Genomic DNA, 27357 nt, shown 5'->3' with positions numbered 1-27357 from the left:
CAACCCTTCAGCAATCGGATGGGGGGGCACAAGGCCCGGGGACGGCCAGCCAGGTCTCCTGCAGGCCCCCCACCCCAGGAGCATGGAGCAAGGGGGCGGGAGCAGCCAGCCCCCGACCCCAGTGAGCAGGACCCCAATGAGCAAACAGGGTCAGATTGTGCGGGAAGTGAACTTAGCGAGGGAGAGGGAGCTGGGGCGCTTTTAGAGCAAAACGGGGGTCTTCGTCGGGTGTAGAGTGCGCTGAGAGCACAGAACCGCCGGGAGGGCGTGAGGGGAAGGTTCCCCCCAGATTCTGGAAGGCGCGCAAGTGGTCGAGGTAGGGGCTGAGTGGCCAAAGTAGAAACCGAGCCAGGAAGCCACTCTGGTCCTTCCCGTGAGGAGAAGGGGACCCCAACCGCCCTCACCCAGGGTCTAGTCCGGACTCAACTACCAACTGGCAGCTTGGCCTTGGGGACAAACCGGTCCTCAGTTTGCCTGCCTGTGCAAATGGGCGTGATGACGCTCGGCCCTGGCAAGGCGGCCGCTCCCCAGCGGGGTCCCACACGGGCCCCCAGATGCCAAGGGCGGGTGGGGCCGCCCCCCCCCCCCCGGGGCGGGAGTCAGGACGGAAGTTCACAGACGGAGGGTGGAGCGTCCATCCCGCGCAGGGGCAACACAGGGTGTGGGGTGGTGTGTGCCCCCCTGCTCACTTCCACCTTGTGTCAGGGAGGCAGCTCCCCCCCACCCCGACCCCCCCGGCGCAGGAGTGTGCCTGGCCAGCTCCCAGAATATTGTGCTCATAAGCCCTCAGATTTAAGTTCCATCTCATTTTCATGCGTCACGAGATATTTTTCTCCCTTGGATGTTTTTGTCACCCTTGGGAGGGCACAGGCACGGACGAGGCTCTATCTCCCCAAACCTCAGGCCGCCCCGTTCTACAGCCGAGGAGACTAAGGCTCGGGAGGGTTAAGAGCCCTACTTCCGGTCGCCCAGCGGGGAGACACCTGGGAGGGTCCTCTGGGAGCGTGGCTTCCGAGAGCCGGGGTTGGGGGCCGGGGGCCGGGCTCCCCCCCGCCCCCGGGCCCTGGATGCGCAGGGCTGTGGGTTCGCGCTGGCCTGCGGTTCCCACACTGCGGCGGCGGCCACGGAAGCGTGCCTGGGCCCCCCGCGGCATTAGTGCTGGGCTCTGCCTCTGAATGAATGGGGGCGGCCACGGGGGGCGGCGGAGGGGGGGGCAGCTCCCAAAAGGCCATCTGGCTCCGCGTTATAATAGAGCAATAAAGGCTTGTCTGCCTTTCAGAGGTTGGGAGCGAGCTGCTCTCTGACACCGCAGGGTTTTAACCAGCTTGGGACTGCGACCTGGGCCTGCCCCCGGCGGTGGGGGTGGGGGGGGCACGTGGGCCGGAGAGGCCCCTAATCCAGAGGGGGCCCCCATGAGACTCAAGGGCTCCGCACTTTCCCACACCACCCGCCCCTGCACATCCACCCTAGCCCCTCTTTACACTAGGGAAACTGAGGCCCCGAAGGCCGGGGCCAGTCGGGCCCGGGGCCCGTGCCCTCCCTCAATGGTGACTAGAGCACATCCCGTCTGGGAACGGGGGGTCTGGTTGGGCCTGCAAAAGCTGGGGTCCCCAAATCTGACCTGGGAACTTAATGGGGCCACTGTCCACGTGGGATCCCCCTCGACGAAGGGCAGGAGCCCCTAAGGGCGTGAACCCCCCGGCCCGCCCCACAGTCAGGTTGCTGGGTGGCACCTACCCTCGAGCAGTGGCGAGAAGGGGCGGGTACAGAGGCTGCAGTCAGCACCCCTACTCTCCAGGTGGGGAACCAGCCCACCCCAGGCCCCCTGGAGAAAGAGGTGAACCCCTGACTCGGTGACCGTGACTCAGTGTACTGGCCTCTGTTCAGGTGAGAATCACAGGCAGTCCCAAGCAGTCAGCCCCAGCAAGGGGGTCTCCTTCCGGGTCAGGGGCCAAGGGGGCCGGGTGGGGTGGGCACTACTCTCTTCTCAGCAATGCCCCAGCCCCCCTCGGCCACCCTTGGTCATCTCCAGGAACCTAGAACCAGCCCTCCATCAGCTGGTCCGGCAGGGGAAGCCCATTGTACACAGGTAAACTGAGGCATGGGAAGGACCAGCATGAGTTCAACAGAACACAGACCCGCAGCCTGGACTTGCCCCTGCACCCCCCGACCCAGTGCCCGCGGTGCTCAGAGAGCGACCTCCAGGGTCTGGCTGCACCCGAGTCTGGGGGCTACTGGAATGCACAGCACGGCCATCTTTGGGGAGGACCCCAGACACCGGGAGCTGGGCCGGAGCCACCATGGGCATGTCACAGAGGGCAGGGCACTAACCCCCCAGACGGTGCAGGAGAGGAGCTGCTGAGGCGGCCTGTCCCCCACGCTCCCCCCCAGGCCCCGCGAGGTGGCGCAGAGCAGCGCTCAGCCCAACCGGGACAATCTTCCATCTGGGGGCCTCTGACAGCCGGGCAGCGGGACAGGACCAGGAAGGGGCGACGCCCGAGCTGCGTCCACACACTGACCCGCCAGGGGAGGGGGCCAGGCCGAGGGGCTAGGGAGCCAGTGCCAGGCTCTTTATTCCTGGAGCCCAGGGCACACGCACAGGCACACAGGCACAGGTGCCCACACATGGGGAGCACACACACGGGGGAGCACACACACAGGGGAGCACACAAGGGGAGCACACATGTGGGGGCACACGCAGGGATGCCTCCTCCGGCCGGACTTGCAGACTCTGGTCCCCACTTCAAGCGCCCCCCGAGCCCAGTTCCCACCCTCCCTTGGCCCGGAGCACACCCACCATCCCTCCAAACACTCCTCAGCCATCTCCTCCTCTAGGAAGCCCTCCCTTGGCGTCCTTGTCTTCCCCTCCATCCCCCCAAATCCACGGCTCTTCGGAAAAGCATCAGTGTCTCAGCACCCCCAAAGATGGCAAGCCTAAATGCACATGTGGCCCTTCGGAAACAACAGCAACAGTGGATGCTCGCTCGAGGGAATCTGGAAAACACAGACATAATGAAAACTAACCAAACCGATGCCCCCAAACTGTTGGCATTTGGGGGGCTTCCCTCCACTTCTCTGCCCACGCCAAGCACGCATCCCGTTGGCCCGTCTTCGATGGAAGTCCATGGCGGGCCCGATCTACACCCCGCCGAGTTACCCCCTACTGGTAAAGGTTTCCCCAGTCCCCACCCACCCCCAGGTAGGGGCCGGGCCTCGGGACCCACCAGCCCAGCGTGCCCAGGCGTCTGTGCCCCCGTGAGGGGAGGCGGCCCCCAGTGGGGAGGAAGGAGCAAGAGGTCCCATCTCTGTATCCAATTCTCCGGTCCGGGGCAGGGGGTGCAGGGAGCTAGGGCAGAGGGGGCTGGGGCTCCCCCTGGCCTGGTGGTGGCCACTGCCCCCAGAGCGCCCCCAATGGGATTGGGGCCACACGGCCGGCAGTTCCTACTCCGCACCTTCAGGGCAACAAAGGCAGAGCGTGCACCCCCCTGCGGTCCAGGCACGACCCAGGCGCTGACCTGACGACACGAGTGGCACACAGGTCCCGGAGGAAGGGCCGGCGCTGGGGTCCGTCCTCTGCCCTCCAGCCCCTTTCTAAGCTGGCTTCCAGCTGGCCGTGCGGACAGACAGACGGACGGACGGACAGGGCCAAAGGAGGAGGGCCGCGTCCAGGAGGGGGTGGGATCAGGCTGCGGCCACAGGGCGGCCGCAGGGCCCTCACTCGCAGCTGCCAGGGCGCCTTTCGGACTGCCACAGAGTCCTCGCACAGTCTGGCGCCGGGCCTGGCCGATGAGGAAGGCGCGGGCCTCTCCGGGTGTAGGGACACCTCCCGCCCGACCTCTGACCCCCGGGCATCGGGAGTCACCCGGTAATCGGTGATCGGTAGACACGGAGCCGCCGCAGGGAGCGGGGCGCCACCCCAAGGCGCGTCCCCCTGGGCCCTCGCAGGGAAGGAGTCGGCCCTCTTGAAAACGATCTGTGTATCTCGTGAGATACCCCTGACCTGAAACGTACCGTCTTAACCACCAAGCGTGAAGTTCGCTGTCACGGAGCACGGTGCCCCCGAGGGCATCTGTGTTCCTCCCTCTTTAGGGCCGGATGATCCTCCACGGCGTGGAGGGACCACGTCGTGTTCGTGCCTCCGTCGGTGGGCACCGGGGTGGCTCCCACCCCTCGGCTCCTCGAGCGCCTGCTGCCGTGCGCGTGGGGGGGCACCCAGCCCTCACAGGGCCTGTGCCCGGCTCTGCGGCCGTGGACCCGCCACACGGACCGTCCTCTGGCATTAAGAGCACATGCCCCTGGAGCCCTACCCGCCCCCCGTGGTGCCATGTGCTCTGCAGTCAGCCTGGGAGGGGCCGTGGGGGGTGGGAGTCATTCAGGAGTCGGTTACCATCCCGGATCCCCGAATCCTAGCATCATCACGTCCAGCTAGGGGAGCCCCGCACATCCACAGGAAGACGCCTCGCCTCACCCCAACCCGCCACCCCTCAGACTCGCGGGGGCTCTCCGGGGTGGGGGGCGCAGGACAAACTCTGAGCCTCGGGCGGAGGGAGGACTCCCCTCCCCGCTGCTGGGGGCAGCCCAGGCGGAGGATCCCGCCATCCCCTGCATTCTGGGATGCCTCTGGGCAGAACCCGCCCGCCTGGAGCCCGGCCTCGGCCCTCCCCCACCCCGCCCCTCCACGGCCCCCCTCCCCCAGGCCTGGCGGGCCAGCCCCCCTCCGATGGTGTGAGCCAGGAGCCCAAGGAGTTTCCCACACTTTGGCCCCATTCACAGTGTTAAACGGCCCACAAAGGCCGGGCGTGTGCCTCGGAGGCCACAGAACTGCCATCTGGCCCGCACGCAGGGAGGGAGCGAGCCTCTCATCCGGCCTGGCTGGGATTTAACACTGTTCATTTCATATTTCCCACCACTGAAAAATGGACCAAAGCCGCTCCAGGTCGGGGGGAGGAGGGAAGAAGGAGGCAGCCCCCTCGGGCCCGCCACGGCCCAGCCGCCACCCTCACCTCGGGCAGGCCACCCTGGCCCTCTGCGGGTGGGCGGGCAGCTGGGGCGGGGGCGGGGTGGGGGGGAGAAGCTGGACCACGTCTCCTGCACGTGTCTCATCTGGACCGAGAGCCGGCTTGGGGGAGGGGGGAGGGGGCCGGCAGGACGCAAGCCCCGGCCAACTGCCCCCCTCCGAAGCAGAGGAGGGGTGAGGCAGTGAGCAGGAGGGCTTGGCTGGAGCGCTGCCCTCACTTCTGGTCAGACTCCGGCCCCCCCCCCCCCCGCCGCCTCCCGTTAGCAGCCAGGCAGTTAGGGCACACGTGGGCGTGGGTGGAGGCCGTGGCCAGGGCCAGGGTGGGCTTGGGGCTTGCTCCTGGCCCTGCGTTCCCTCAGCCCCAGCCAAGCGCTTCCTTGGTGCCGGGTCCCCAGCTGATAGGACGTAGGCAAAGGGAACACAGGTGACGAAGGCATCCTGTCCCTCCCCACCCCACCCCCCGGAGCCCATAAGCAGGCAAGGGGCACGACAGACTATGCCGGCTGTCCAGCACGAGCCCCATTCTGGCTCCAAAAATGGCCCCACTGAACATCACTGCCAGCCCACATCAAAGCCACTAGCCACTGTCAGCATCCCGGGCCACGGAGCAGAGCGGTGAGCACAGGGCCTCGACATGCCCGTCCCCAGCTGGCCCCGGTGCCCCCTGCCCTTTGGCGGCAAACTGGAGCCCAATAACCGTGGCGGGGTCCTATCTGCCCAGACGGGAGCCCCCGCTCGGGGTCACCGCCTCCCACCGCCAGCCCAGGGGCCGTGTCCTCTTTAAGAGAGGTGCCGGTAGGAGGAAGGAACAGGTGCCAGAGGGGTGAGTAGGGGCCGCCTACCCTTGCCCTCCAAAGCCACCTGAAGGTCCCACCCTGGGAGCTCCCCCAGCCTAACCCACCCCGGCGGGTGACCAGCTGGCCCACGGGGCACTCCTCAGCTGGCTCCGAGCCAAGTCTGCCCTGGCTGTCGTGACACCATCCTGCATGCGTCCTGGCTGGGCCCATTGCCGGGAGACCAAAGGCTCCTTGTATGCGACGGGGAGGGGGGGGGGCGATTTCTGGAGCGGGCCCACCAAACGGGCCAGTCGTAGCTGTGGGTCACTGCTAAGACCCACGGGAGGGGGAAAGATCTGACCCGACCCTTGTTAAAGCCCCGCAATTCCCAGCCACACCTGGACGTGCTCCCGGATTCAAACTCTGGCTAACGTGCCCTGATGTCAGCTGCCGGCCCCCAGGGCAGAGGCCCTGCCTGTCTCTTGAACCTGGCTGGGTCCTGCCCTGCCCCAGGAGGAGGCCCCGGTGCCTCCGCCCCCCTCAGTGCCCGCAGGATTCCCGGGCCCGGTGAACCAGGGCAGGGCTGGCGGCGCCAAAGCAGCTGCCGGCCCTCAGCTTGGCTGGCCAGACACCAGGATTACCAGTCTTCCCAGGCCGCCCTCGGGGCCGCCGTCTGAGCCTGCGCGGCGTCCACGTGGGCCCCAGGCCTGCCCTGCTCTGACCCTCATGTCTGCCACCTGGCACCCTGCCTCCCCGCCCACTGGCAAGATGCCCAAGCAAAGCAAACCCTGCGAGTGCCCAGCAGGATGGGCAGAGCCTCCCCCCGCATCTCACAGGTGCAGCGACCGCATGTCTGTGCACCTGGAACCAGGTGCCCTCCCGTGTTGCCCAGACGGCCATGGTGGTACTTCCCGCCAGACGGGGGTCGGGTGCGGCCCCGAGAAGCACCTGCCGGTGCAGAGCACCCCGGATGCTACTGCCTGGCGTGCTGCTCCCCCGAGGATGGGTGCAGCGGCTCCTGGGGGGACCGCCCAGGTGTCGGGCTCCAAGCTGGGCATTTCACGAACTCCGGTTTCCTGGAGCTACCCAGAGCTGAGCCAGGGAAGCACCACAGCCAATTTTTTCTAGCTCTGGAGAAGTCACGAGTCCCAGGTGACAGCCAGTAGGTCTGATCCCAAGAGCTCGGGTCGCTCCTGCACTCTCCACCTGTTCCCCGGGGAAGGCCGAGGTGCCTGTTGGGGGCAAGTGTAGGCTCCTCTGTTCCACCCACCCTGGGGGGGGGGGGCAGCAGGTCCCTGTCTACGAGGCGCCCAAACCACTGGAAGCCGCGGCACTAATTCACTCTAAAGCTTTTCCCCCACCTAGTCTCCGCCAGCCAGCGGCAGCGGGGAGCCACCGGGGAGGGGAAGGAGAGGGGAGAGAGGGGCCGGGGAGGGGCACTACTCTTTCCTGCCCCCCCCCATCCCCGAGGCCTGGGAAAAGGCAGCATATTGAGGCGCGGGGCTTCTAGCATCAGGCCCCGGGATGCTAATGAGGGCGAGCGCGTTCCCACAGCCCGGACATTGTGCGGGCGGCCCACCTGCTCCTCGGGGAGCACCCATTGTGCCCGCGCCAATTCACAGGCAATTTAGCGTGCGCTAATGGGCCGGCGCCTTTGTGCGGCCCGCGAGGCCATTGGCCGCCGAGTGTGGGAACGGCCGCGGCGCCCGGGCCCCAGGCGCCTGCCCGCCGCCGCGCCTATATAGGGCCCGCCGGCCCGCCGCCCGCCACTCCCCGCTCGCCAGCCGCCTCTCTGCGCCAGGCATGGCCCCCAGCACCGTGGCCGTGGAGCTGCTCAGCCCCAAAGAGAAAAACCGAGTAAGTGCGCCGCCCGCCCCGCGCCCCCGCGCCCCCCGCGGCCCCCGCGCCCTGGCCGCCGGCTGACGCCCGTGTCCCCCCCCCCCCCCGCAGCTCCGCAAGCCAGTGGTGGAGAAGATGCGCCGCGACCGCATCAACAGCAGCATCGAGCAGCTTAAGCTGCTGCTGGAGCAGGAGTTCGCGCGGCACCAGCCCAACTCCAAGCTGGAGAAGGCCGACATCCTGGAGATGGCCGTCAGCTACCTAAAGCACAGCAAAGGTGAGCCGCTGGCCGCGCTCCCCGCCGCCCCCGCGCCCGCCCGGCCCCAGCCCTGCGCCCCCTGCCCCCCGCGCTCCCCGCGCCCACGCGCCCGCCCGGCCCCAGCCCTGCGCCCCCTGCGCCCCCGCGCTCCCCGCGCCCGCCCGGCCCCAGCCCTGCGCCCCCTGAGCCCCCGCGCTCCCCGCGCCCCCGCGCCCGCCCCAATCACCGCCGCGCCTCTCCCGGCAGCTTTCGCCGCCGCCGCCGCCGGCCCCAAAAGCCTGCACCAGGACTACAGCGAGGGCTACTCCTGGTGCCTGCAGGAGGCCGTGCAGTTCCTGACGCTGCATGCGGCCAGCGACACGCAGATGAAGCTGCTCCACCATTTCCAGCGTCCCCCAGCCGCGCCCGCCGTGCCCGCTAAGGAACCCAAGGCGACCGGCAGCGCGCCCACGCCCGTGCTCACTCCCGCCAAGGCCACTGCAGTGACCGCGCGCCAGCCCACCTGCGGCCTCTGGCGGCCCTGGTGACCCGGCAGGACGTGCGGGTGGCCGCCCCGAGGACCAGAGGCCAGCCTGCACCTCTGGCCATTCGTCTGTCCCTCCTGGGGCTTGGACAGGCCCCCTTCTCCGGAAGGCTCGCTCTCCAGGCTGGCGGGCCAGCAGGAGGGTCCTTCTGGAGAGAAGGCGGTCACAGAGCCCTGGTCACTCAGGACAGTCGGGGCCGCCTTCGCACAAGTGTCTGACTCCACGGGGTTGTTCTGTGTTTGCATTTCAGCAAGTGACTTCTGGGAAGTCCCCGCTGCCCGGGGTTCTATGATATTTGTAGGCGTCAGGGGCTCGGTCAGCCGGTGCCTCCACGTGTAGAGGACTTTCTTCAGGGCCTGCTGCTGCCGGGCCAGGGGGCCCGGCGGGCGGGCGGGCCGTGCCGTGGGCACATTTGCCTTTTGTGAAGGCGGAACTCAAGGTGTATCCTCATAGGAAAGAGTGTCAGCCTGGATGGGCACTGAAGGACCATGCAGAGCTGTGGCCGAAAGGCCCCTGCGTGCACGTGGTTGTCTAGTTGGGGCTCATAGTGGGCTTTGTGGGGAGGGTGGGCGTCTCCACCATGATCCTCAAAGGATCCCTCTGTGTGGGCGAGCGCGTGTGGTCATGACTTTGTACTCAGAATTTGAACCCTCGGTCACGTGGGAGCCCACGGGACTGCTCTGCAGACTTCCAATAAAATCTGACTAAGCAGCCCTCTGGGGGTCTGTCTCTCGTGCCTGACATGTGTCCTTGGCAGCCACGCGATGATGGGCGGGTCTGTGCGGGGGGGGGGGGGGGGGGAGTGACAGCTCCAGGACCTTCCGGCTCTGTTCACCTGAGGGGGGTGAGACGACTACAGCCTGTGGGGGGGGGGGGCTCTTGCTGCAGCAAAAGGGGGTTCGCAGGGCCAAAGGCACAGGAGGCGTTTGCCTCCCCTGGCCGTCTTGCGTGGCCAGCAGGCCCTGCCCCTGGGTGAGCTCCTGGATGCACCCGCTTGGCTAGCCCACACTCAGGTGGCTGCCCGGCCCTCCCTGCAGGCCGACCGCTCGCCAGGGCTGAAACAGGTGGACCACCAGGTGCTGAGTCTGCAAGGACGCAGGAGGGCCCTGGCTCCCCAAAGGACAAGTCCGCCCATGGGCAGTGGAACCAAAAGGCCTTCCCGTTTCTTCGGAGCGAGGGGGCCCAGCCGGGCCATCCTCCCTCTGGAGCTCGCCTCTCCCCTCTGCCCTCTGGAATCCCTTTCTGTCCAGCCTGACAGGAACATCTGAGGCGCCCCCTCCAGGCCGGCCCAGCGCTACATCCCACACGCTTCCTGCCTGTGGGGCAGGCATGTCAATGCCCGGGGAGGGGGCTGTGCCTCCTGGTCAGGCCCACAGTGCCCCCCCTCCCCCGGCCCAGAGTCCTCGGCGCTCGAGGCCTGTGTGCTCTAGGAGCAGACCCCCTGCCCTCTTCCACCCAGCGCACCCACCCCTTAGACGATGCTGGCAAGTCGGCCTCTTCCCGAGGCACAGGGCCCCCCTTCCGATCACCCCGGGGGCGTGGGGTTTGTGTTGCTCTACAGGCCCGGGCTCCGGAGGCCTTGCCAGGCAGCTGGTAACATGCTCAGACAGAGGCCGCGGTCCAGAGACAAGAAGTAACTGGCCCAGGGTCACCTGGGAGTCAGCTGCCCTAGGGACCGTCTGTCCACTGCCAGCCCTGGGCTCTTTCCCAAAGCGTCCGGTGCCTCTGAGGTCTCATCCCTCAAGGGTCTTCTGGCCAGCAGGAGCTTCCCAGGGACTGGCCCTGCCCACCACCATTCGTGTCCATGCTCCAGCTTCAGGAATATTTTTCAGATGGTCCCCTACAAACTCCCATAGACTCCCCGTTTTGCCCAAAGGCAGCCTCCTCCAGGCGGGCTGCCCTGTTTTCCCCTGCACTGTCTGCAGATCTCACCATCAGGGTGAGTGTCTTCCCCACCTGCAAGTGCATCGTCCATCCCAGGCTGGGGCGCCTGGAAGGCAGGGTCCCTGACACCCCCATTTTGCATGTGGCTTTTGGAACTGTCCTTGGTCCCTAGAGACCCGGGCTGGTGGGTCACATGCGCCCTGGGAACAGCTGCACTCACTGAAAGAGGCAGGTCTCTGGGGGTCTGCAAGCCCCAGGTGCCTTCTCTGCACTAGCTCAGAGCACTGGAGGTCAGCATCTGGCCAGCTCGGTGAGGGAACAACAAAGACAACAGTCCAGACGTTTCGTGTTGGGCCAACGGCCGCGGGGACCCCGGCGCGCGGGCAGACCAGTGGTCCTCCAGCTGCCGGGACCACAGAGGCGGGCTGGGAGGGGGGGGCCGGGGGGGGGGGGGGCGGGCCCGGGTGCCTCATTAGCATAATATATGCGCGGGAGGCGTTTAGCAGTCAAATATATGCGCATATATCTCCATGGCTGATGAGGCTGGCCGGGCACATTCAAAATGGCGGAGTGCGGAGCGAGCGGCAGCGGGAGCAGCGGGGACAGCTTGGACAAGAGCATCACGCTGCCCCCCGACGAGATCTTCCGCAACCTGGAGAACGCCAAGCGCTTCGCCATTGACATAGGTAGCCGTGGACGGGCGCCGGGAGCTGAGCGGCGCGCGGCGGGCGTGGGCGCGGGCGGCGGAGCCGGCGGGCCGGGGGCGGTGGCAAGGACGAAAGGCGGGGCGCGGGCCGCCGGCGCGCACAGCCTGCCGGGCCTTGTAGTCCGCGGGCCGTCGGCGCCTACGCTGGCCGCGGCAGCCGGACTACAGCTCCCGGCAGGCGCCGCGCGGCCGGAGCGGGGCACGCCGGCCCTCGTAGTCCCGCGCGGAGAGGCGGGCGGCCCGGCGGCCCCTCGTTAGTCCACCCGAGTAGGGTCGGCCGCCGGGCGGGGCCTGTCCGAGCCACGAGAGCGATCTGGGGCCCGCCGTCTGGGGCGGCGCCGAGGGCGGGCAGCGGCCCGGCCTGGGGCCGCGGGAACCCTCGGCGGGCTGTCCGTCTGGGCCCAGCCCGAAGCCGCCCTCGGCTTCCCGCTGCCGCCCTCGGCTTCTGGACCGCTGACATTTGGCGGGATTTTGGAGGACCTGGACGTGGACCTTGGGACCCTTGCCGGCATCTTTCAGAAGCCTCCCTGCCCCGTGCAGGCCGCAGGGGTGACCCCAGGGCCTCGCCCAGGCTCTACCCGACCTTCCTGCTCTAGGCCCGTACTAGACCCTCATCCCACGCTGGCGCCGGCCGCCTCCCAGCAGCCCCCTTTCGTAGACGAGGACGCTGAGGTCAGATAGGTGAACTAAGTTGTTTGAGGTCGGCTGGTAAGCGGCCAGGTGGGGCCTGGAATCTGGTCAAGCCTCGGCACTTGGCTGCTCTGCCCCCGTCGGCAGGGGATGAAGGTTTCCTGGGGGCAGCTTCACTGGGCGAGGCGCCCGGAGTAGGCATGGTGGCCTCACACGGCTCCCTTCTCAGCTGGCTCTCGGCTGGGGCCTCGGTTTGCTTGGGCCTGCCACTAGCCGAGTGTAGGCGGCTAAGCAGCGGGGCAGCGGGGCAGCCCTGCCTGACCTGTTGAAGCTGGCCAGTGATGCTAGAAGGGACAGGCGTGCTTCTGTCCCCGCCCCGGGCCCTTCCTCTTGGAGCCATTTGCTTGTGATGGTCTTGTCTCTCCCCTGCTGCTGAGAGTCACTGAGGTGTCTCCGGCTTGGGTGGGGGAGGGTGTCCTCCGGGAGAGTGGAAAGTGGGCTGGACCCTCAGTGTCCTCAGTGCTCACCTTGCAGGCCAGTGGGGGGTTGTAAGGGGTGGTGCCTTAGGGTACTGACCCGGCAGCAGGTGTGAGATGCCCGGAGGCCTGGTGGGGGGTGGGGACCCCAGCGTACAGCAGGACGTATTATGAGCGGGGGACCCAATTAAACTTGGTGCCTGACCGCACGCTGGGCTGGCAGTGGGAAGCTTGGAGGCCCTGCTCTGCCCGTCTTCTGAGACCTATCCGTGCGTTGATGTGACAGGGGCCCAGGCAGGTGTGTGCCCTGACGTTTCCGCCTTTGTTTGGCTGCACTTAAACCTGGGTTCTGCGCCCTGGGGACAGGTTGGCACTTAACGTTCCTGAAAGTGCAGCTGAAAAATGGCTCGCCCTGGGTTACCCTGAGATGTTCTTTGTGGCTCCCAGGGGTCAGCTCGTAGCCACAGGGTGAAGGAAGTCAAGAGAGGAGCGCTGTGGCTCCAAGGGGCCCTGCAGTGGCCTGCCCTCCAGCGCCAAGCCCAGGTGGGGCTCCTGGGCAGAAGGACACTCAAAGGGGTATCTTCAGTGTCAGCGTTCCCTTCCCCTCTTTGAAGATTCCCCCTGGGGCTGAGTCCTGTGTTTGTTCTTAAGGACAGACCACGTGTTTGTGCGGCCGGTGGGAGATCACAGCTCGGACGTGGGTCCTCACCCCGGAAACCGACAAGTGCATGTGCTTGTCAGCAGTTGGCTTTAAAAACAGGCTTCTCCCATTTCCTCTTCCCTCACCCAAGCCTCCTGCTCCAGGAGAGCTCAGCTGCTCTGTGTTCTTGGCAAGCTTCTTCCTCTCTCGGACACTCGTGTCGGCCAAGCAGATTCCCTGCTTCGAAAGCATCAGGGACATTTTGTCTACGAACACATGCTTAAAGCTGACTTGACTTCAAGTCTCTGCTGGGCAGCAGACGGGTCCCTCGGGTGAAGATCAAGGGCGAGGGGGCAGTGACCCGGTGCCCACGGTGGAAGGACTGGCCAAGAAGGCGGAGGAGAGGGTGGCCCTGCGCCCGGCCCTGTGGGTCTGGATGAACTGGGGGTGGGGGGTCCCGGCTCAGGTGCTGGTGGAGGGACACGGGCGGGCTGATGTCAGTCCGGGTACTGTTGGCCCTGGAGTGGGGTGCGGGCTGGACTGGAGCGTCTTTGATGTCCCCCACTGTGTGCCCCCACCAGCGTGGTCACTGCACTTAGCGGGTGTGACATGCCAGGACCTGTGGCCGGCAGTCACTAAATCCAAGGGATCCTGCGAGCAGACGGGCTCCCCTGCTCTCCCCGGGCACCCGCCATCCTGCTCTGTGAGCTCCTCTGGTTCAGGCTCAACACTCCGCTCCGCACGTCCCCACTCGCTGTCCCCCTGGGGGGGACGGGGGGCACGGAGATGTGGCTTGGCTGCTGGGCATTGCCCCACTGGGGTGCGTGGTGTGGGGCACTCGGAACAACTTGCCCCCACCGCAGCCCCAGCAGGCCCCAACACCTCGTATTTGGCTGTGATGTAAACCTCGTGTAAAGAACTCACGATCTGAAACTGGACCTTCTGTGATCCGGGGTCTCGTTCACAGCAACTTTTGACAAGTCTCAAAATATATCTTCTTTCCTTTGCGTCGCCTGTTTAAGGTTTATCGTGTTTATTCACGGAGTGAAAGCCGCTCCGGGCCAGGCGGGGATTGAGGGCAGGGAGGAGGGATAAGGAGGCTTAGACCAAGTCCTGCTTCTTAAAGCCCATGGTCTGGGGACGAGAGGAAGCCTGTGAGCGGGCGTGCTGACCGTGGCCCGACAAGGGCAGGTCACGGGCCACCCTGGGAGGCCCTGTCCACGCTGCCCGGCAGGCTCCGGGCGGCCGCTCTCAGATTGAGATCCGTTACCTGGACGGGTCGCGGCCCTCTGATACCTGCCTTTTCCAGATGTTTCCTGACTTGAGTGCTTGTCACATGCTCCCTGGGGACGGCATCACAAAGCAACTCTCAGAGATCGCCTCCAGCCTCGTCCTCACACAGGGCGTCCCGCCGGCTGCGCTGGCCACACGAACCCGTTCTGTGGCTGTGGCGACAAGCCTTTTGCTGCCCCCCCCCCCCCACCACCATCGCGGGCCTTGCGGGAATCCACCTGACGCCTCCCCAAGGCCACCTCTGACTCCGTAGAGCTTACCCTTGAAAGTGACTGCTCGGGTGTCTAACTGGCCCTGAACGTGTTTCAGGCAAACAAAGGCCTCTTCTGCTCCCTGGTGTTGGGGCTTCCTGGTGGAGATCCGAGGGGAGGAGACCCCGCTGCCCCCGTGAGGCCCCCAGCCCTGAGCTTGGAGAGGGTGGGCTGCTAGAACGTTCCCGGTGAGACAGCCCCCTCCTCTGCCGGTGCACTCTGGGAAAATACCCTCGTAGTGGTTCCGCCCCGACCCATGTTACCACGGACAGTCAAGCGTACTTGTCGGCGAAAGCCGTGCCCTTCTTAGCTTTGTCCTTTGGGTCATTTTCAAGACCGCGGTTTGAAACAACTTTTCGAAACCACTAGTGATCTCCAGGGCCTCCCGGAAACAGGACGCTCTCCTTTCTCCTCGAGGACTTAGTGCGCAGGGGAAGCGGGCAGTCTCATGCCCGGTTTGAAAGACGGCCGAGTGCTTGGGCCCCACAGTTCCTTCCCTTCCTCCGGTCGGTGGCCCGCAGGGTTTTCGCACCAAGTGACGGCAGGCACGGGAGCTGGTGTGGCAGGGGAGGCCGCGTGGACCGACGAGCCTGGGCTCCCGTCCGCCGGCTCCTGACTGCTGCCCCGTGTCTCCCTGCAGGGGGGTCGCTCACCAAGCTGGCCTACTACTCCACCGTGCAGCACAAGGTTGCCAGAGTGCGCTCCTTCGAGTCCTCGGGCAGGGTGAGCCTCCGGGGGGGCCCTGGGCGGGCGCTGTCACTGTCCGGCTGCCCTCCCTCTGCTGCTCGTGCACATCGGCCTAGCTTCCAGGGGGATTCCTTGCCCGACACCCCAGCCTGGCCCCCCTCCGTCCAGGACCCTGTCAGGAGGCACCCGACACCCCTCCCCGCCCCCCAGTTCAGCCCCCCCTCCGTCCAGGACCCCATCAGGAGGCACCCAACACCCCTCCCTGCCCCCCCAGCCCGGCCCCCCTCCATCCAGGACCCTGTCAGGAGGCACCCGACACCCCTCCCCGCCCCCCAGTTCAGCCCCCCCTCCGTCCAGGACCCCATCAGGAGGCACCCAACACCCCTCCCTGCCCCCCCAGCCCGGCCCCCCTCCATCCAGGACCCTGTCAGGAGGCACCCGACACCCCTCCCCGCCCCCCAGTTCAGCCCCCCCTCCGTCCAGGACCCCATCAGGAGGCACCCAACACCCCTCCCTGCCCCCCCAGCCCGGCCCCCCTCCATCCAGGACCCTGTCAGGAGGCACCCGACACCCCTCCCCGCCCCCCAGCTCAGCCCCCCCCTCCGTCCAGGACCCCATCAGGAGGCGCCCGACACCCCTCCGTGCCCCCAACACCCCTTCCTGCCCCCCAGCTCGGCCCCTCCTCCGTCCAGGACCCCATCAGGAGGCACCCGACACCCCTCCCTGCCTCCAACACCCCTCCCTGCCCCCCAGCTCGGCCCCCCTCCGTCCAGGACCCGTCAGGAGCCACCCGACACCCCTCCCTGACCCCCAGCTTGGCCCCCGCTCCGTCCAGGACCCCGTCAGGAGGCACCCGACACCCCTCCCTGCCTCCAACACCCCTCCCTGTCCCCCAGGTCAGCCCCACCCTCCTTCCAGGACCCCGTCAGGAGGCACCCGACACCCCTCCCTGCCCCCCAGCCCGGCCCCCCCCTCCGTCCAGGACCCGTCAGGAGGCACTTCCAGCCGCTCCTGTCGCCTGGGAAGCCGGCTCCTTCCCCGCCCCTGCTCTCGCGCTGCCTCTGGCCTGAACTTAGCGTTAAGGGTTGCGTTGCTCGTGGTCCAGGGGCCTCATCCCCGCGTCTTCCCCCTCCCCCACCCGCCAAGGGCAGCACGCACACACAGACCCCCAACCTGTATCCCCAGGACACAGAGCAGGACCACGAGCCGCCCTACGAGATCTCAGTCCAGGAGGAGGTCACTGCCCGGCTGCATTTCGTCAAGTTCGAGAACACCTACATAGAAGCTTGTCTGGACTTCATCAAAGACCACCTCGTCAACACTGAGACCAAGGTCATCCAGGCCACCGGGGGCGGGGCGTACAAATTCAAGGACCTCATTGAAGAAAAACTGCAGCTGAAGTAAGTGGGGGCCGCCGGCCGGTTCTCGGGGGCGGGCTCTGAAGCGGCCCCGCCCTGTGCTGGGACTAGACTCGGCCGGGCGGTGGGAGGGTTCTGGCGGCCGGACCCCGGGGGGCGGGGGTGGCTGGGGGGGGAGCCGAGGGGGCACAAGGAAGGAAGGGGGCCGGGCTGTGCAGCACAGCTCCCTGTCGTGCTGGCGCAGAGGTCCCCAAGGGCTTAGCCGCCTGCGCACAGAGCCGGCAGAGGGCCGGCCGCTCAGGCAATGACGGTGGCCGTGGTGGCTGCGGGGGGGGGGGGGGGGGTGGGGGCGAGGGAGGTGCCTTCGGAGCCGCCGGGCCGGTTGCTGCTTCTGAGGGCCGTGTGCGTCCGAGTGGCAAGCTGAGCGCGGCCGGGCCGGGGGCGGCGTGTCCACGAGGGACCCCGCGCTGCAGCAGAGGCGCCTTCTGTGGCCCGTGCTGTTTTCAGTGGCCGGGCTCCTTCCGTTGCAGAGTGGACAAGGAGGACGTGATGACCTGCTTGATAAAGGGCTGCAACTTCGTGCTGAGGAACATCCCACACGAGGCCTTCGCATATCAGAAAGATTCCGACCCTGAGTTCCGATTCCAGACCAATCACCCCGACATTTTCCCGTACCTTCTGGTCAACATCGGCTCTGGAGTGTCCATTGTGAAGGTGAGGTGGGCTCCCCGGACCACGCGTGACGGCCGGGCAGGGAGCACCCGTGCAGCGTCGGCGGGGGCTGCGTGGGGAGGCGGCCCAGGCTCGGCCTGCAGGATGGCGCCCCCCCGCCCCCACGTCTGGGGCGTCCCCAGGACCGGTGGGCGGTGGCCGGCCCCCCTCGGCAGCTCGCCTGCCCTGCTGCCACAGGTGGAGACGGAGGACAGGTTCGAGTGGGTTGGCGGCAGCTCCATTGGAGGTGGCACCTTCTGGGGACTCGGGGCTCTGCTCACCAAAACAAAGGTATCCCGACGGCCGCGGGAAGACGCTCCCGGCTCTGCGTCGAGTCCCGCTTCCCACGCCTTCTCAGGAGAGGGTCGGCGGCCAGGGGACCCGAGGCGGCCGATGTCGCTGTGGAAGCGGCTCCTTCCGCGGCCCGGTCCTGGCCGTGTGCCTGGTCCTTGCGGGAGGCAGCCTGGGCGCCCAGAATCTCCCAACCCCCCACCCTCCGCTTCCCCCCTCCCGGGTGGGTGGCCGTGGAGCCCTGCCCGCCGCACCCCCACCCCGGCCCACCGCCGGCTCCTCGGCGCGGGGCTGGTTCCTGGGCTGTGGGGACGCCGCCAGCTCCCGCACCCCACCCCCTTCCGTCCGCCCTGTCCCCCCAGAAGTTTGACGAGCTGCTGCATCTGGCCTCCAAGGGCCAGCACACAAGTGTGGACATGCTGGTGCAGGACGTGTATGGGGGTGCCCACCAGACCCTGGGGCTGAGCGGCGACCTCATCGCCAGTAGCTTCGGGAAGTCGGCCGCTGCCGACAAAGGTGCGCCGCCCCCCCCCCCCACCGCCGCCGTCCCCCTCCCCTCCCCCCGCGCCTGCGGCCCCCTCGCGGGCCCGGCCTCGCCCAGCGGCGCCCTGCCTCTACCCTCCCAGAGTTCTCCAAGGAGGACATGGCCAAGAGCCTGCTGCACATGATCAGCAATGACATCGGGCAGCTCGCCTGCCTGTACGCGAAGCTGCACTGCTTGGACAGGGTGTACTTCGGCGGCTTCTTCATCCGGGGCCACCCCGTCACCATGCGCACCATCACCTACAGCATTAACTTCTTCTCCAAGGTGCGGGGCCCCCTCTCTCCCTGTGCCGGCACCCTGGGCTCCGCTCTTCCCGGGTACTCGGCTTGGCCCCTCGGCGTCTTCAAAACTAGCCGACCCAGGGGCCGGGGGGGCCCGGGGCAGGCAGCCAAGAAGCAGGGCGCCCCCGCCAGCTTCTCCTGGGCTCCTGCCTCCCTTCCTCTGGCCGGTTCCCGCGTCCCGCGCCTGGGGCGCCACGGCCCTCCCTGGGCTGGGCGTGATGCCAGCGGCGAGCCTCTGGGGCCGTCTCCACCGTGCGCGGGCTGCAGACGAGCTTTGAGACGCGTGTCGTTCGAGTGGGGTGACCGGGGTGGGTGTTAATTTGCGGAAGGAGTTACTCGCAAATGCCAAGCGTCTAGGTTCCGCACCAAGTGCGGTTTTGTTGACGAGTGCGTCGCAGACTGTCCAGGAAACCTCCACCGCGTACAGAGACCGCCTGTGTGGGCCGCCCAGGTGTCACTTGGAGGTCAGCTCAGGCGGGGTTTTGCCACGGCAGGGGGAAGTCCAGGCGCTGTTCTTGAGACACGAAGGCTACCTGGGAGCCATCGGAGCGTTTCTCAAAGGAGCAGAACAAGACAGTGAGTGGAGCAGCCGTGGGGGGACCCGTGCTCGCTTCAGGGCAGGGCAGGGCCTGTGCGGCGAGGGGTGGGGGTGAGAGGCCACCGGGGGCCCTGGGACTGGGTCTCTAACCTTCGGGGAGAGGCCCCGCCCACCAGCTTCACCGTCCCTCGGAGTCAAGAGCCTGAGGGGCCGGCCCTCCCTCTGCTGCCGCCCTTCCGAGAGGCCGGTGGGAGGCGACACCTGTGGGTTCACGTGCCACGTGATTGACCCTGGGTTGTGGGGGGGAGGGTCTTGGTGGGTGAAAAGGGCTCCGAGCAGGGGCCAGGGGCACGTGGCCCTCCCCTGCCTCCCTCTCGCCTTGCTGTCTGCCAAGCTGCGTCTCTTCGGCCGGGCCATGCTTTTTCAAGGACGCTTGCAGGATGTGACGGGGCAGGGCGGGGCAGGCCGCTTTAAGAGGCCGCGAAGGGTACGGGTATCATCTCACGGGGTTTCAGTGCCAGTGAGAGGGACGACGAAACCCCAGGCCGCCTGGGCTGTGGAGACCTCCCGCGGTGGTCGGGCCACCTGGGGTCTGAGTGACACCCGGTCCCTCCCTCCCTAGACCCCAACCAGTACAGCTGGGGAGAAAACTATGCCGGCAGCTCCGGGCTGATGAGCTCATCCCCGGAGCTCTGCCCAACACAGCGGGTGAGGAGCGGCACTGTGAGTATGGGGTCCTTGGTGGGGTCATCAGGTTCCGAGAGACCCTCTCCCGGTGCAGACCGGCCACTGAGCAGGCCGAGACTCTGGGACGAAAGACAGGCAGCGGGGCTTGCTCCCCTCCTCCTCTTAGCATTTTCCAAACATCCCTCTGGAGCCTCCGAGACTGTGCAGTCCAGCCCCTGTGTCTGCAGGCAGAATACAGAGTGTGTTTCCCCAGAATTGTGGCACCATTCACAACCCACAGCCACAGAACCCCCCACGGGCCCCTCTCTAGACCGCGTTCTCTGCCTGATGGTTTCGAGCGGTAGAAAAGGACAGAGTCTGCGGTCCCTGCTGGTTTCCTGCCCATCCCTCAGTCCCCACTTGGAGAGGCCTGTGTGACCAGTTGTCAGCCAGACAGAGGACGCTACCGTCATGGCCCCATCCTGGGGGACATCGCAGGCTTATTGAGGACACCCCCCAGATGGCATATGTCGCTCTGGTAACTCACTGAGCAGTTACCAGAACTCGGGCGCCCTGTTGGAGAGCCAGCTGGACGAGTGCGGACAACTAGTCTGGGCGCACGAGTCGGAATGTCTCCATCAGGACCAGGCTGCTGGCCTTTTGGACGCAAAGTTGATTTTCTGTCACGGACGCAGATTCTCATACTAGTTAGCGTAAGCCTCGTGGGGACGCATGTGATCTAATCGTAGCCTCCCCGGAGAGAAAGCTTCCACACCCCAGGCCTGGTCGGAGCAGCGACTGGCTCGCAAGGGGTCTCTGCATCTCTGATTTGTAGAGGGGCGATGTGGATTCCCGCCTTAGGGGTCGTAAAACCAAATGGATAAGCGAGCACGAAATCCCCGCGTCAGACCTGATGTGGATGCCGGTCGTCCCCACGCAGCACGTGCTTGGCGCCTCGCGTGCCTGTTGTGCTGGGTCTCTGTGGCCCTGCGAGGCGGGGACAGAGAACCCCATTCGCAGAGGGAGAGGCCGAAGCGCGGAGGGGCCAGGTCATCGCTTTGGGTTTGCGGAGGCTACGCGAGGCCAGGCTGAGGCGTGAGCTCCCGTGGGTCCAGGTAGCGGGAGGGCCCGCGGAGCCCGGGCCGAGGCCCCGAGGTCGGGGACCGTCCACTTTCTTTCCTCGCGTGGAAAATGCCAGCTGTTTCCACGCTGAACTTGTCACTCGGGACATCCTGAAAGTCCCCACGTGGCGGCCCTTCCTGTGCGGAAGCCCCGGCACAGAGCACGCCTGCCCGTCACCCCCCCAGGCTTGCCGGGCCGAAGGCCACCGGCAGACCAGAGCCGCGTCCCGGTGTGCGGCGATGTGGTGGGTCACTCCCTAGAGGCGGGGCCAGGGCCGCTAGGCGTGTGCTGGGTTCTCGCATGTGCGGGAGAGCACCAGCTTCGGTCTTGACACCGTAAGCCAAAACCCTGGCTGGCTGAGTGACCGCTCCTCCAGAAACCGCTGGGGCACTGGCCTGCTCGTCGCTGGCGGCCACAGGTAGCACGTTGGGCATCAAGGGCCCCCTCAGCGATGCCGGCCGAACCGGCATCAGACTCGTGCTGCGGAGACAAAGGAGCCAGTGTGGGGCCTGGACCGCCTGCCCCACGGGGTCCCGGTGGCCTTGCCGTGGACCCCATACGGGGGAGTTACGGGTCCAGGGCCTGCGGGGCAGCGAGTGGGACAACGTGTGCAAGTAGCATACGTGGGGGCCCACGAGCACGGTCGGCGTGTCTGGGGGTCGTGTGTGAGGTTGGGCTCAGGCTGGTGTGGGAGCCACCGCCGCAGGGGTCCCAGGAAACTCCACGGGGGGAGGGAGGGAGCAAGGGGGTTCCCAGGGGGCCGGGCAGACTTGGGATCTGGGGTGCGTGGCTCAGGCCACCGGCCAGATGGAGGGCGCCGTGGCCGAGCGGGGCCACGGGCGGGGTCTGGGGACGGGAAGAAGGGGCTTGTCCACTTGCACCCGCAGCGGTCTCCTCACCGCGCCCCTTCCGTTCTCGCCGAGGAGCTGGTTCTCAGGCTGGCGGGGGGCGCCTCGGTCTTCTAGAACGGCGCGGCTGACGCGTCCGCCGCCTCTCGTCCTTCCAGTTCGACCTTCTGGAGATGGACCGGCTGGAGAGGCCGCTGGCCAACCTGCCACTCCTTCTGGACCCGTCCTCCTACGTGCCCGACACGGTCGACCTCACGGACGACGCCCTGGCCCGCAAGTACTGGCTCACCTGCTTCGAGGAGGCCCTGGACGGGGTGAGGGCTCGGGGCGGGCCGGGCGCCCCTGGGGTCGAGACGGGCGGCTCGGAGTTCGTAGGCGCCGGAGGCCCCGGGCGCCCATGCAGCAAGCGACCGGTGTGGTGAAGGAGGAGGGGGCGTCTCCCGGAAGCCACCGGAGGCGTGTGTGAGCCTGAGGGGGTGAATCACGTTTCCCAGGTAAAAACGTGGCTCCGCCTCCGTGCCGGCTACCGCGTCTCTCCAGAGCGCAAACAGTTCGCGCGGGGGTCAGGGGACAGCTGCGATCGGGCTCCGGGCTCCAAAGAGTCGTGACTCGAGCCCTTCGGGGCCCCCCAGGAGCACGTGTCCCTCCTACAGCCCCTCGGGCCCCTGGGGTCCTCAGAGGGAGGGGTCCTGCCCTGCCCCAGACCCCCGCAGCCTGCAGGGACGGTCCCCCGAGCCACCCATCCCCCTGGCACGGCGGGAGTTCGGGTGGCCCCGGGAGACGGCTCGGCGGCAGCGCGTGCCCGTGCTGACCGCCCCGTGCTCGCAGGTGGTGAAACGCGCCGTGGCCAGCCAGCCAGGCTCCGTGGACGCAGCCGAGCGGGCGGAGAAGTTCCGGCAGAAATACTGGCGCAAGCTGCAGACGCTGCGACACCAGCCGTTGTGAGTGTCCCCTGCTCGGGGCCGCCTCGCGGTGCGCTGGGGGGCCCGGCCTGGGAACGTGCGCTCGCGAGGGCCGGGGCTCCCGACGGCCGCTCCTGGGGCCACACGTGCGGCGGTGCACACCCCCACCCCCCCCGCCCGCTCGGCCGTCCGGCGGGGCCAGGCCGCCTCGGTTCCCCCGTGAGGACGCTCTCGGGCAGCGTGCGTGGCCGTCAGATCCGCTCAGCCGCCCTTCCCCCACCCCGTCCCCAGTGCTTACGGGACGCTGACCGTGCGCAGCCTTCTGGACACGAGGGAGCACTGTTTGAATGAGTTCAACTTCCCGGACCCCTACTCCAAAGTGAGTTCCGCCTTCCCATGCAGGACTGGCGCCCGCGAGGGGGACACGGCCAGCGGGAGCAGGGGCGTGGCCCGGCTGTTCCCCGGGAGCGCGGGGTGGAGGCGGGCGGCGACACCTGTCAGAGCTGAGGTTTGGAGGCCCCGCCTCTCCGGCCCCAGGAGCTCGCCGCCTCAGAGCGTTCGTGGACACCAGCCGTGCCCTCGCGGGCGACAAGCCGGCCGGAGCCTGGCGGGCGGCCTAGACGGGCCACGCTGACCGGAAGGCTGCGTGCGCGGGCCCGTGCCGCACACCGCTTCCCGCCCCCTGCCCTCGGGTGGAGCGTCTCGGGACGGGGCGCCGGGTGCCTGTGGGGGTCCACGTCTTCCACCACGGCCCTCCCCGGCCCTGCCCTGCGCCACGCCGTGACCTTGCGCGGCTCCGAATCTGCGGTTTCTAACGGCTTGGTTGGCGTGAACTCCCGTGGTGGCGCGTTGAGCGCGCGACCCCTCGGCGCCGGTTCACAGCGATGTTCCCGGTGACGCTGTCCGCGGCGTCCCCAGCCGGGCGCCCTCCCTCTGCCCGGTCTGCCGAAGGCCTGCGGGAGGCAGGGCCGCGCCGTCGCTCCCGACCAGCCGCCTGCCTGTCCCCACAGGTCAAGCAGAAGGAAAACGGGGTCGCACTGAAGTGTTTCCCGAGGGTGATCCGCTGTCTGGACGCCTTGGGCTGGGAGGAGAGGCAGCTGGCCCTGGTGAAAGGCTTGCTGGCGGGGAACGTCTTCGACTGGGGAGCGAAAGCCGTCTCTGAGTAGGTGCCGCCCTCCGGCCTCCCGTCAGCCCCACCCCTGCCTGCTCGGTCCAGCTTGGTCCCAGGACCACAGCCCGACTGCCCGTCCTGTCCCCCCCCCCCCCCCCGCCTCCCCACCCCCTCACCCGGTCACGTGTGGCCCCGGGAATGACAGGCGGTTCTGTGGGCTGTGCTCCCCCGAGCACAGCCGCGGGGACCGGCTCACTGGCATCTCCCAGGCGTGGGCTTGCGCCCTGAGGCAGAGATCCAGACCCTTGGTGCGCCAGAGTCAGAGTTAACACCTGACGTTTGAAAGTGAGAAACGGAGGTGCCTCGGGAAGGAGTCTGCAGACTCGGGTGGGGGCACGTGCCCCAGCCCCCTGAGCACCCCGGGCTCTCGGTCTGGGGTCACCATCAAAACCCAGCCTTCCAGCGTGATTTCCTGGGGCTCCCGAAGGAGCAGGCATGCCCGTCCCCCGCCTCGCCCTGCGCCCGGCGCCCTGTCTCCCGCCCGCTGTCCCCTCTGCGTGGCTCTCCCTGGTCGCACCCGCGGCGTCCTTTCCAACTTTGAGAAGAGTCACCGCCTCTCCCCTCACCCTTGTCCCCGTCCTTCCCTTTGGGTGGCACGTCGAGGCGTGTGCTGGGCGGGGCTGGGAGCCGGCGCCGACCCGGGGGCCTTGCCCGAGGTCGCCCCCGACTCAGGACCTCACCCCGCCCCCCTGGCACCGCCGTTCACGTTGCCGAGCGGGTCCCCGACCCAGGGCCCGTGCGCTCTGCCGACAACCGACGGCGGAACGTCGCCGCTCCGGTCACGGCAACGCTCGCCGGTTTGGGAAGGGCTTCGCTCGGGGTCGCCGTGGATGCTGTGAGCTGAGGTTTGGGTGTTTTGTGATTTCGTTCTCTTCCCCGCGCAGCGTCCTTGAATCTGACCCCCAGTTCGGCTTTGAGGAGGCCAAGTCGAAGCTGCAAGGTAGGCTGCCCGGGGCCGGGCGGGGGAGGGGGCCTGCCCGCAAGCGCGCGGCTGACCGTGTCCCCGCCCCGCAGAGCGGCCGTGGCTCGTGGACTCCTACGGCAAGTGGCTTCAGAGACTGAAGGTACAGCTGTCCCCACCTCTGCCCTGGGAGGCGGGGAGGGGCCCTGGAGACGGCGCGGGGCTGCCCCGGGGCAGTGCACTGAGGGCCCCTGCCCGCTCCCCCAGCCGCCGAGCTGCGGGTCTCAGCTAACCGCCCCCTGCTCCAGCCTGAGTCCCGCAGGCTCTACTGGTCAGGTCGGCCGGCCTCGGCTCGGAGGTCACGGGGGCCGCAGTCCTGGAAGAGGCCCGGGCGCCCTGCCCCCAGCACCCCAGCGCCCGCGGGACCCAGCAGCCCTCGGCCTCGGCCTTCGGGGAGTGTGGAGTACGGAGGTGTCTGGAACGCTTGGACGCGCCTGTTCCCAACTGAACGTCCTGGTTTTGTCTTACAGGGGCCCCCTCACAAATGTGCCTTAATTTTCGCAGATAACAGTGGAATAGACGTCATTTTGGGAGTCTTCCCCTTTGTCAGGGAGCTTCTCTCTAGAGGGACGGAGGTGAGCGTCCGGGCCGAGTCGGGACCCCTGCCCTGGGCCCTCCACTCGCGGTGGGGGTTGGCGTCGGCGTGGCCTCCGTGCGGGCCAGGTAGGTTCAGGTGAGGCTTGTCACGGACCTCGGGTCTGCCCGTTCCGGGGCCGTCCGTGTCCCGACCGGGAGCCGGCCCTCCTGGAGACCGCCGAGCAGCGAGGTCACCGGGGCTGCGCCTCCCAGCCGGCAGCCCCGGGTGGGCGGGCGAGCAGAGGCTGGCTCGGTGCCGGGCGGCGGCCGAGGTCCCTACAAAGCTCGGGGCGTCCCGCCGTAGGTCATCCTGGCGTGCAACTCGGGACCCGCCTTGAATGACGTGACATACTGTGAGTCCCTCATCGTGGCTGAGCGCATCGCGGCCATGGACCCCGTCGTCCAGTAAGCAGGGCGGGCGCCCGGGGGGCCCTGCCCGGAGAAGCGGGGACATGGTGGGAGCTTCCCAGGGCACCAACCGACCCCTTGTGCTCCGCAGCTCGGCGCTCAAAGAGGAGAGGCTACTGCTGATGCAGACGGGCTCCAGCTCCCCGTGTCTGGACCTCAGGTACCCCCGAGGCACCCCCTCGCCCACCCCGGCCCCCGGCGCGCGAGCTGGGCAGCAGGGGTCACCAGTGCGGCCGGAGCCCTCGGTCTGGGCAGCCTTCTTCCCTCGGGGACCCGGGAGGGTGGGCTTGGGACCGTCCGCGGCCCGGCCGCGCCGTGGGCTGGTGGGTCGGGTGCCCCGCGGCTGGGGCTGAGGGCACCCCGCGTGCCCTTAGACGCCTGGGTCTCCGCCTTGCTGCTTTCTGCCCCGGGGGACCCTACGTGAGAGAACCCGGCCTTCGGGAGCCAGCCCCGGGGGAGGGACGTTGCTCGAGGATCGACCTCCTCCCTGTTCTGGGCCCGTCGTGAACCACGCAGGAAGGGGGAGCTCGCGTGACGCGGAAAGGAGTTAGAGCCTTTGGAGTGCCACACATAGAAAAGCGTTCTCGGGCCCGGTTTTCACAAGTTTCCCGCCACAGGCCCCGGAGGGCGGGGATGCCCTTGTGGGGAGGGCGCGGCGGCCGCTCGGCGCAGGGGCAGAGGGCCCGCTGCCCCGCCTCACCGCCCCTCTCCTCCCCGAAGCCGCCTGGACAAGGGGCTGGCCGTGCTGGTCCGGGAGCGAGGCGCAGACCTGGTGGTGATCGAGGGCATGGGCCGCGCCGTGCACACCAACTACTATGCGGCCCTGCGCTGCGAGAGCCTCAAGCTGGCCGTGATCAAGAACTCCTGGCTGGCCGAGCGGCTGGGCGGCCGGCTCTTCAGCGTTATCTTCAAGTACGAGGTCCCGGCCGAGTGAGGCGCCCGCCCCGCCACCCTCCTCCGCTCGTCGGGAACGTACTTCGACCACAACAGGGAGACCGAGTTCCGATCGGAATATTTATGTCGCGCGCCTGTGACTGAGAGCCGGGTGCGCCCGGGTGGGAGCGTGGGCGCGTGTGGCATCGGGGTCCCTACGATGCTGCCGCGTCCGTGGCGGGAGACGCAACTCTGTCCTGTGAGACATTCGTATTGGAATATATTTAACTGTTAAATAATCTTTTATATATATATATATACATATGTACGTATAGATATAAATATATGCACATGTCTCCAACAGGTCACCAGAGGCTCGGGGTCCGCGCCAAATAGAACGTATAGAGCGGGCCCGGCCCCCCGCCTGTGCCGTGTGGTTGCAGAGAAGGGGTGCGGGCAGGGGTCCGGAGAGCCCGTCCCCGGGGCGGCCGAGAGCGGGCCCTTCCCTTCAGTTATTCCCCGAGCCCCTGGGCTGGCTGTGGCCTGTGGGCCGTGGCCCACCCCCACCCCAGCCCGGGGCCAGGAGACTCCCCCCGGTGTGTCTGTAGAGACAAGGTTGCCCTCTGCGCCCCCAGCCCCACTGGGCACAAGGGGGACAGGGCGGGCGGCGCTCCCAACTCGACTGGCATCCAGGGAGGACCTTTGAGAGCCCTCGGGGGCCCGTGCACACTCCTGCTTCGAGCCGATCACGCCGCGTGGCCTTGGGCCACCCATGGTGGGTGCCTCTGGGCTGGGCCCCGGGGGGGATGCCTGTGAGATGACCCTTCCATCAGGGTGTGCGGGGCTCCCGCCTTGGAGGGTGGCCTGCCCCGTCTCCCACCCTCCACGCTCGGGGGCCGTGACCACCCCACTGTTCCACCCCCACACGTGTCACCCCCAGCCCCACGTGCAAGTGGCTCCCAGCCGTTCCTCTGCTAAAGCCGGGACTGTGGCCCCACAGGCTTCCAGCCTCCGGGTCCCCCCGGGCCAGGCCGGGCCAGTAGGTGGTCCCCATGAACCCCCATCCCCCACAAGGGTCCCCCGGCCTCGACCCCACCACAGTCCAGCCCTGCACCTCCCCGCCGG

General features: G+C 67.7%; 2 protein-coding genes across 6 annotated transcripts; both read left to right on the top strand.

The window, feature by feature from the left end:
* The first annotated feature begins 7529 nt into the window (after positions 1 to 7529).
* HES5 (hes family bHLH transcription factor 5) lies at positions 7530 to 9128 on the top strand. Its single transcript, XM_045475362.1, has 3 exons — positions 7530 to 7650; positions 7744 to 7909; positions 8138 to 9128. Exons 1-3 carry the CDS (start codon positions 7597 to 7599, stop codon positions 8416 to 8418), a joined length of 501 nt encoding a protein of 166 aa, XP_045331318.1. The 5' UTR covers positions 7530 to 7596; the 3' UTR covers positions 8419 to 9128.
* A 1695-nt stretch (positions 9129 to 10823) lies between these two features.
* On the top strand, positions 10824 to 26600 carry PANK4 (pantothenate kinase 4 (inactive)). 5 transcript variants are annotated; one of them, XM_045475359.1, is made up of 19 exons: positions 10825 to 10985; positions 14936 to 15018; positions 16168 to 16382; positions 16871 to 17054; positions 17250 to 17342; positions 17705 to 17858; positions 17969 to 18150; positions 18662 to 18743; positions 19328 to 19413; positions 21500 to 21655; positions 22170 to 22282; positions 22535 to 22622; positions 23254 to 23405; positions 24299 to 24354; positions 24429 to 24478; positions 24846 to 24950; positions 25256 to 25356; positions 25451 to 25519; positions 26080 to 26600. In XM_045475359.1, the coding sequence occupies exons 1-19, from the start codon at positions 10862 to 10864 to the stop codon at positions 26291 to 26293; spliced, it is 2307 nt and encodes a 768-aa protein (XP_045331315.1). In that variant the 5' UTR covers positions 10825 to 10861; the 3' UTR covers positions 26294 to 26600. The 5 variants fall into 5 exon arrangements, 4 of the variants coding, with proteins under 4 accessions (XP_045331315.1, XP_045331314.1, XP_045331316.1 ...); XM_045475358.1 differs by having other exon boundaries at positions 19328 to 19428; XM_045475360.1 differs by lacking the exon at positions 10825 to 10985 and adding an exon at positions 11322 to 12654 and having other exon boundaries at positions 19328 to 19428.
* Positions 26601 to 27357: the final 757 nt, after the last annotated feature.

Source organism: Leopardus geoffroyi, chromosome C1 (assembly GCF_018350155.1).
Source record: "Leopardus geoffroyi isolate Oge1 chromosome C1, O.geoffroyi_Oge1_pat1.0, whole genome shotgun sequence".
NCBI classification, from domain to species: Eukaryota; Metazoa; Chordata; class Mammalia; order Carnivora; family Felidae; genus Leopardus; species Leopardus geoffroyi.
This window is presented reverse-complemented; position numbering and strand designations above follow the sequence as displayed.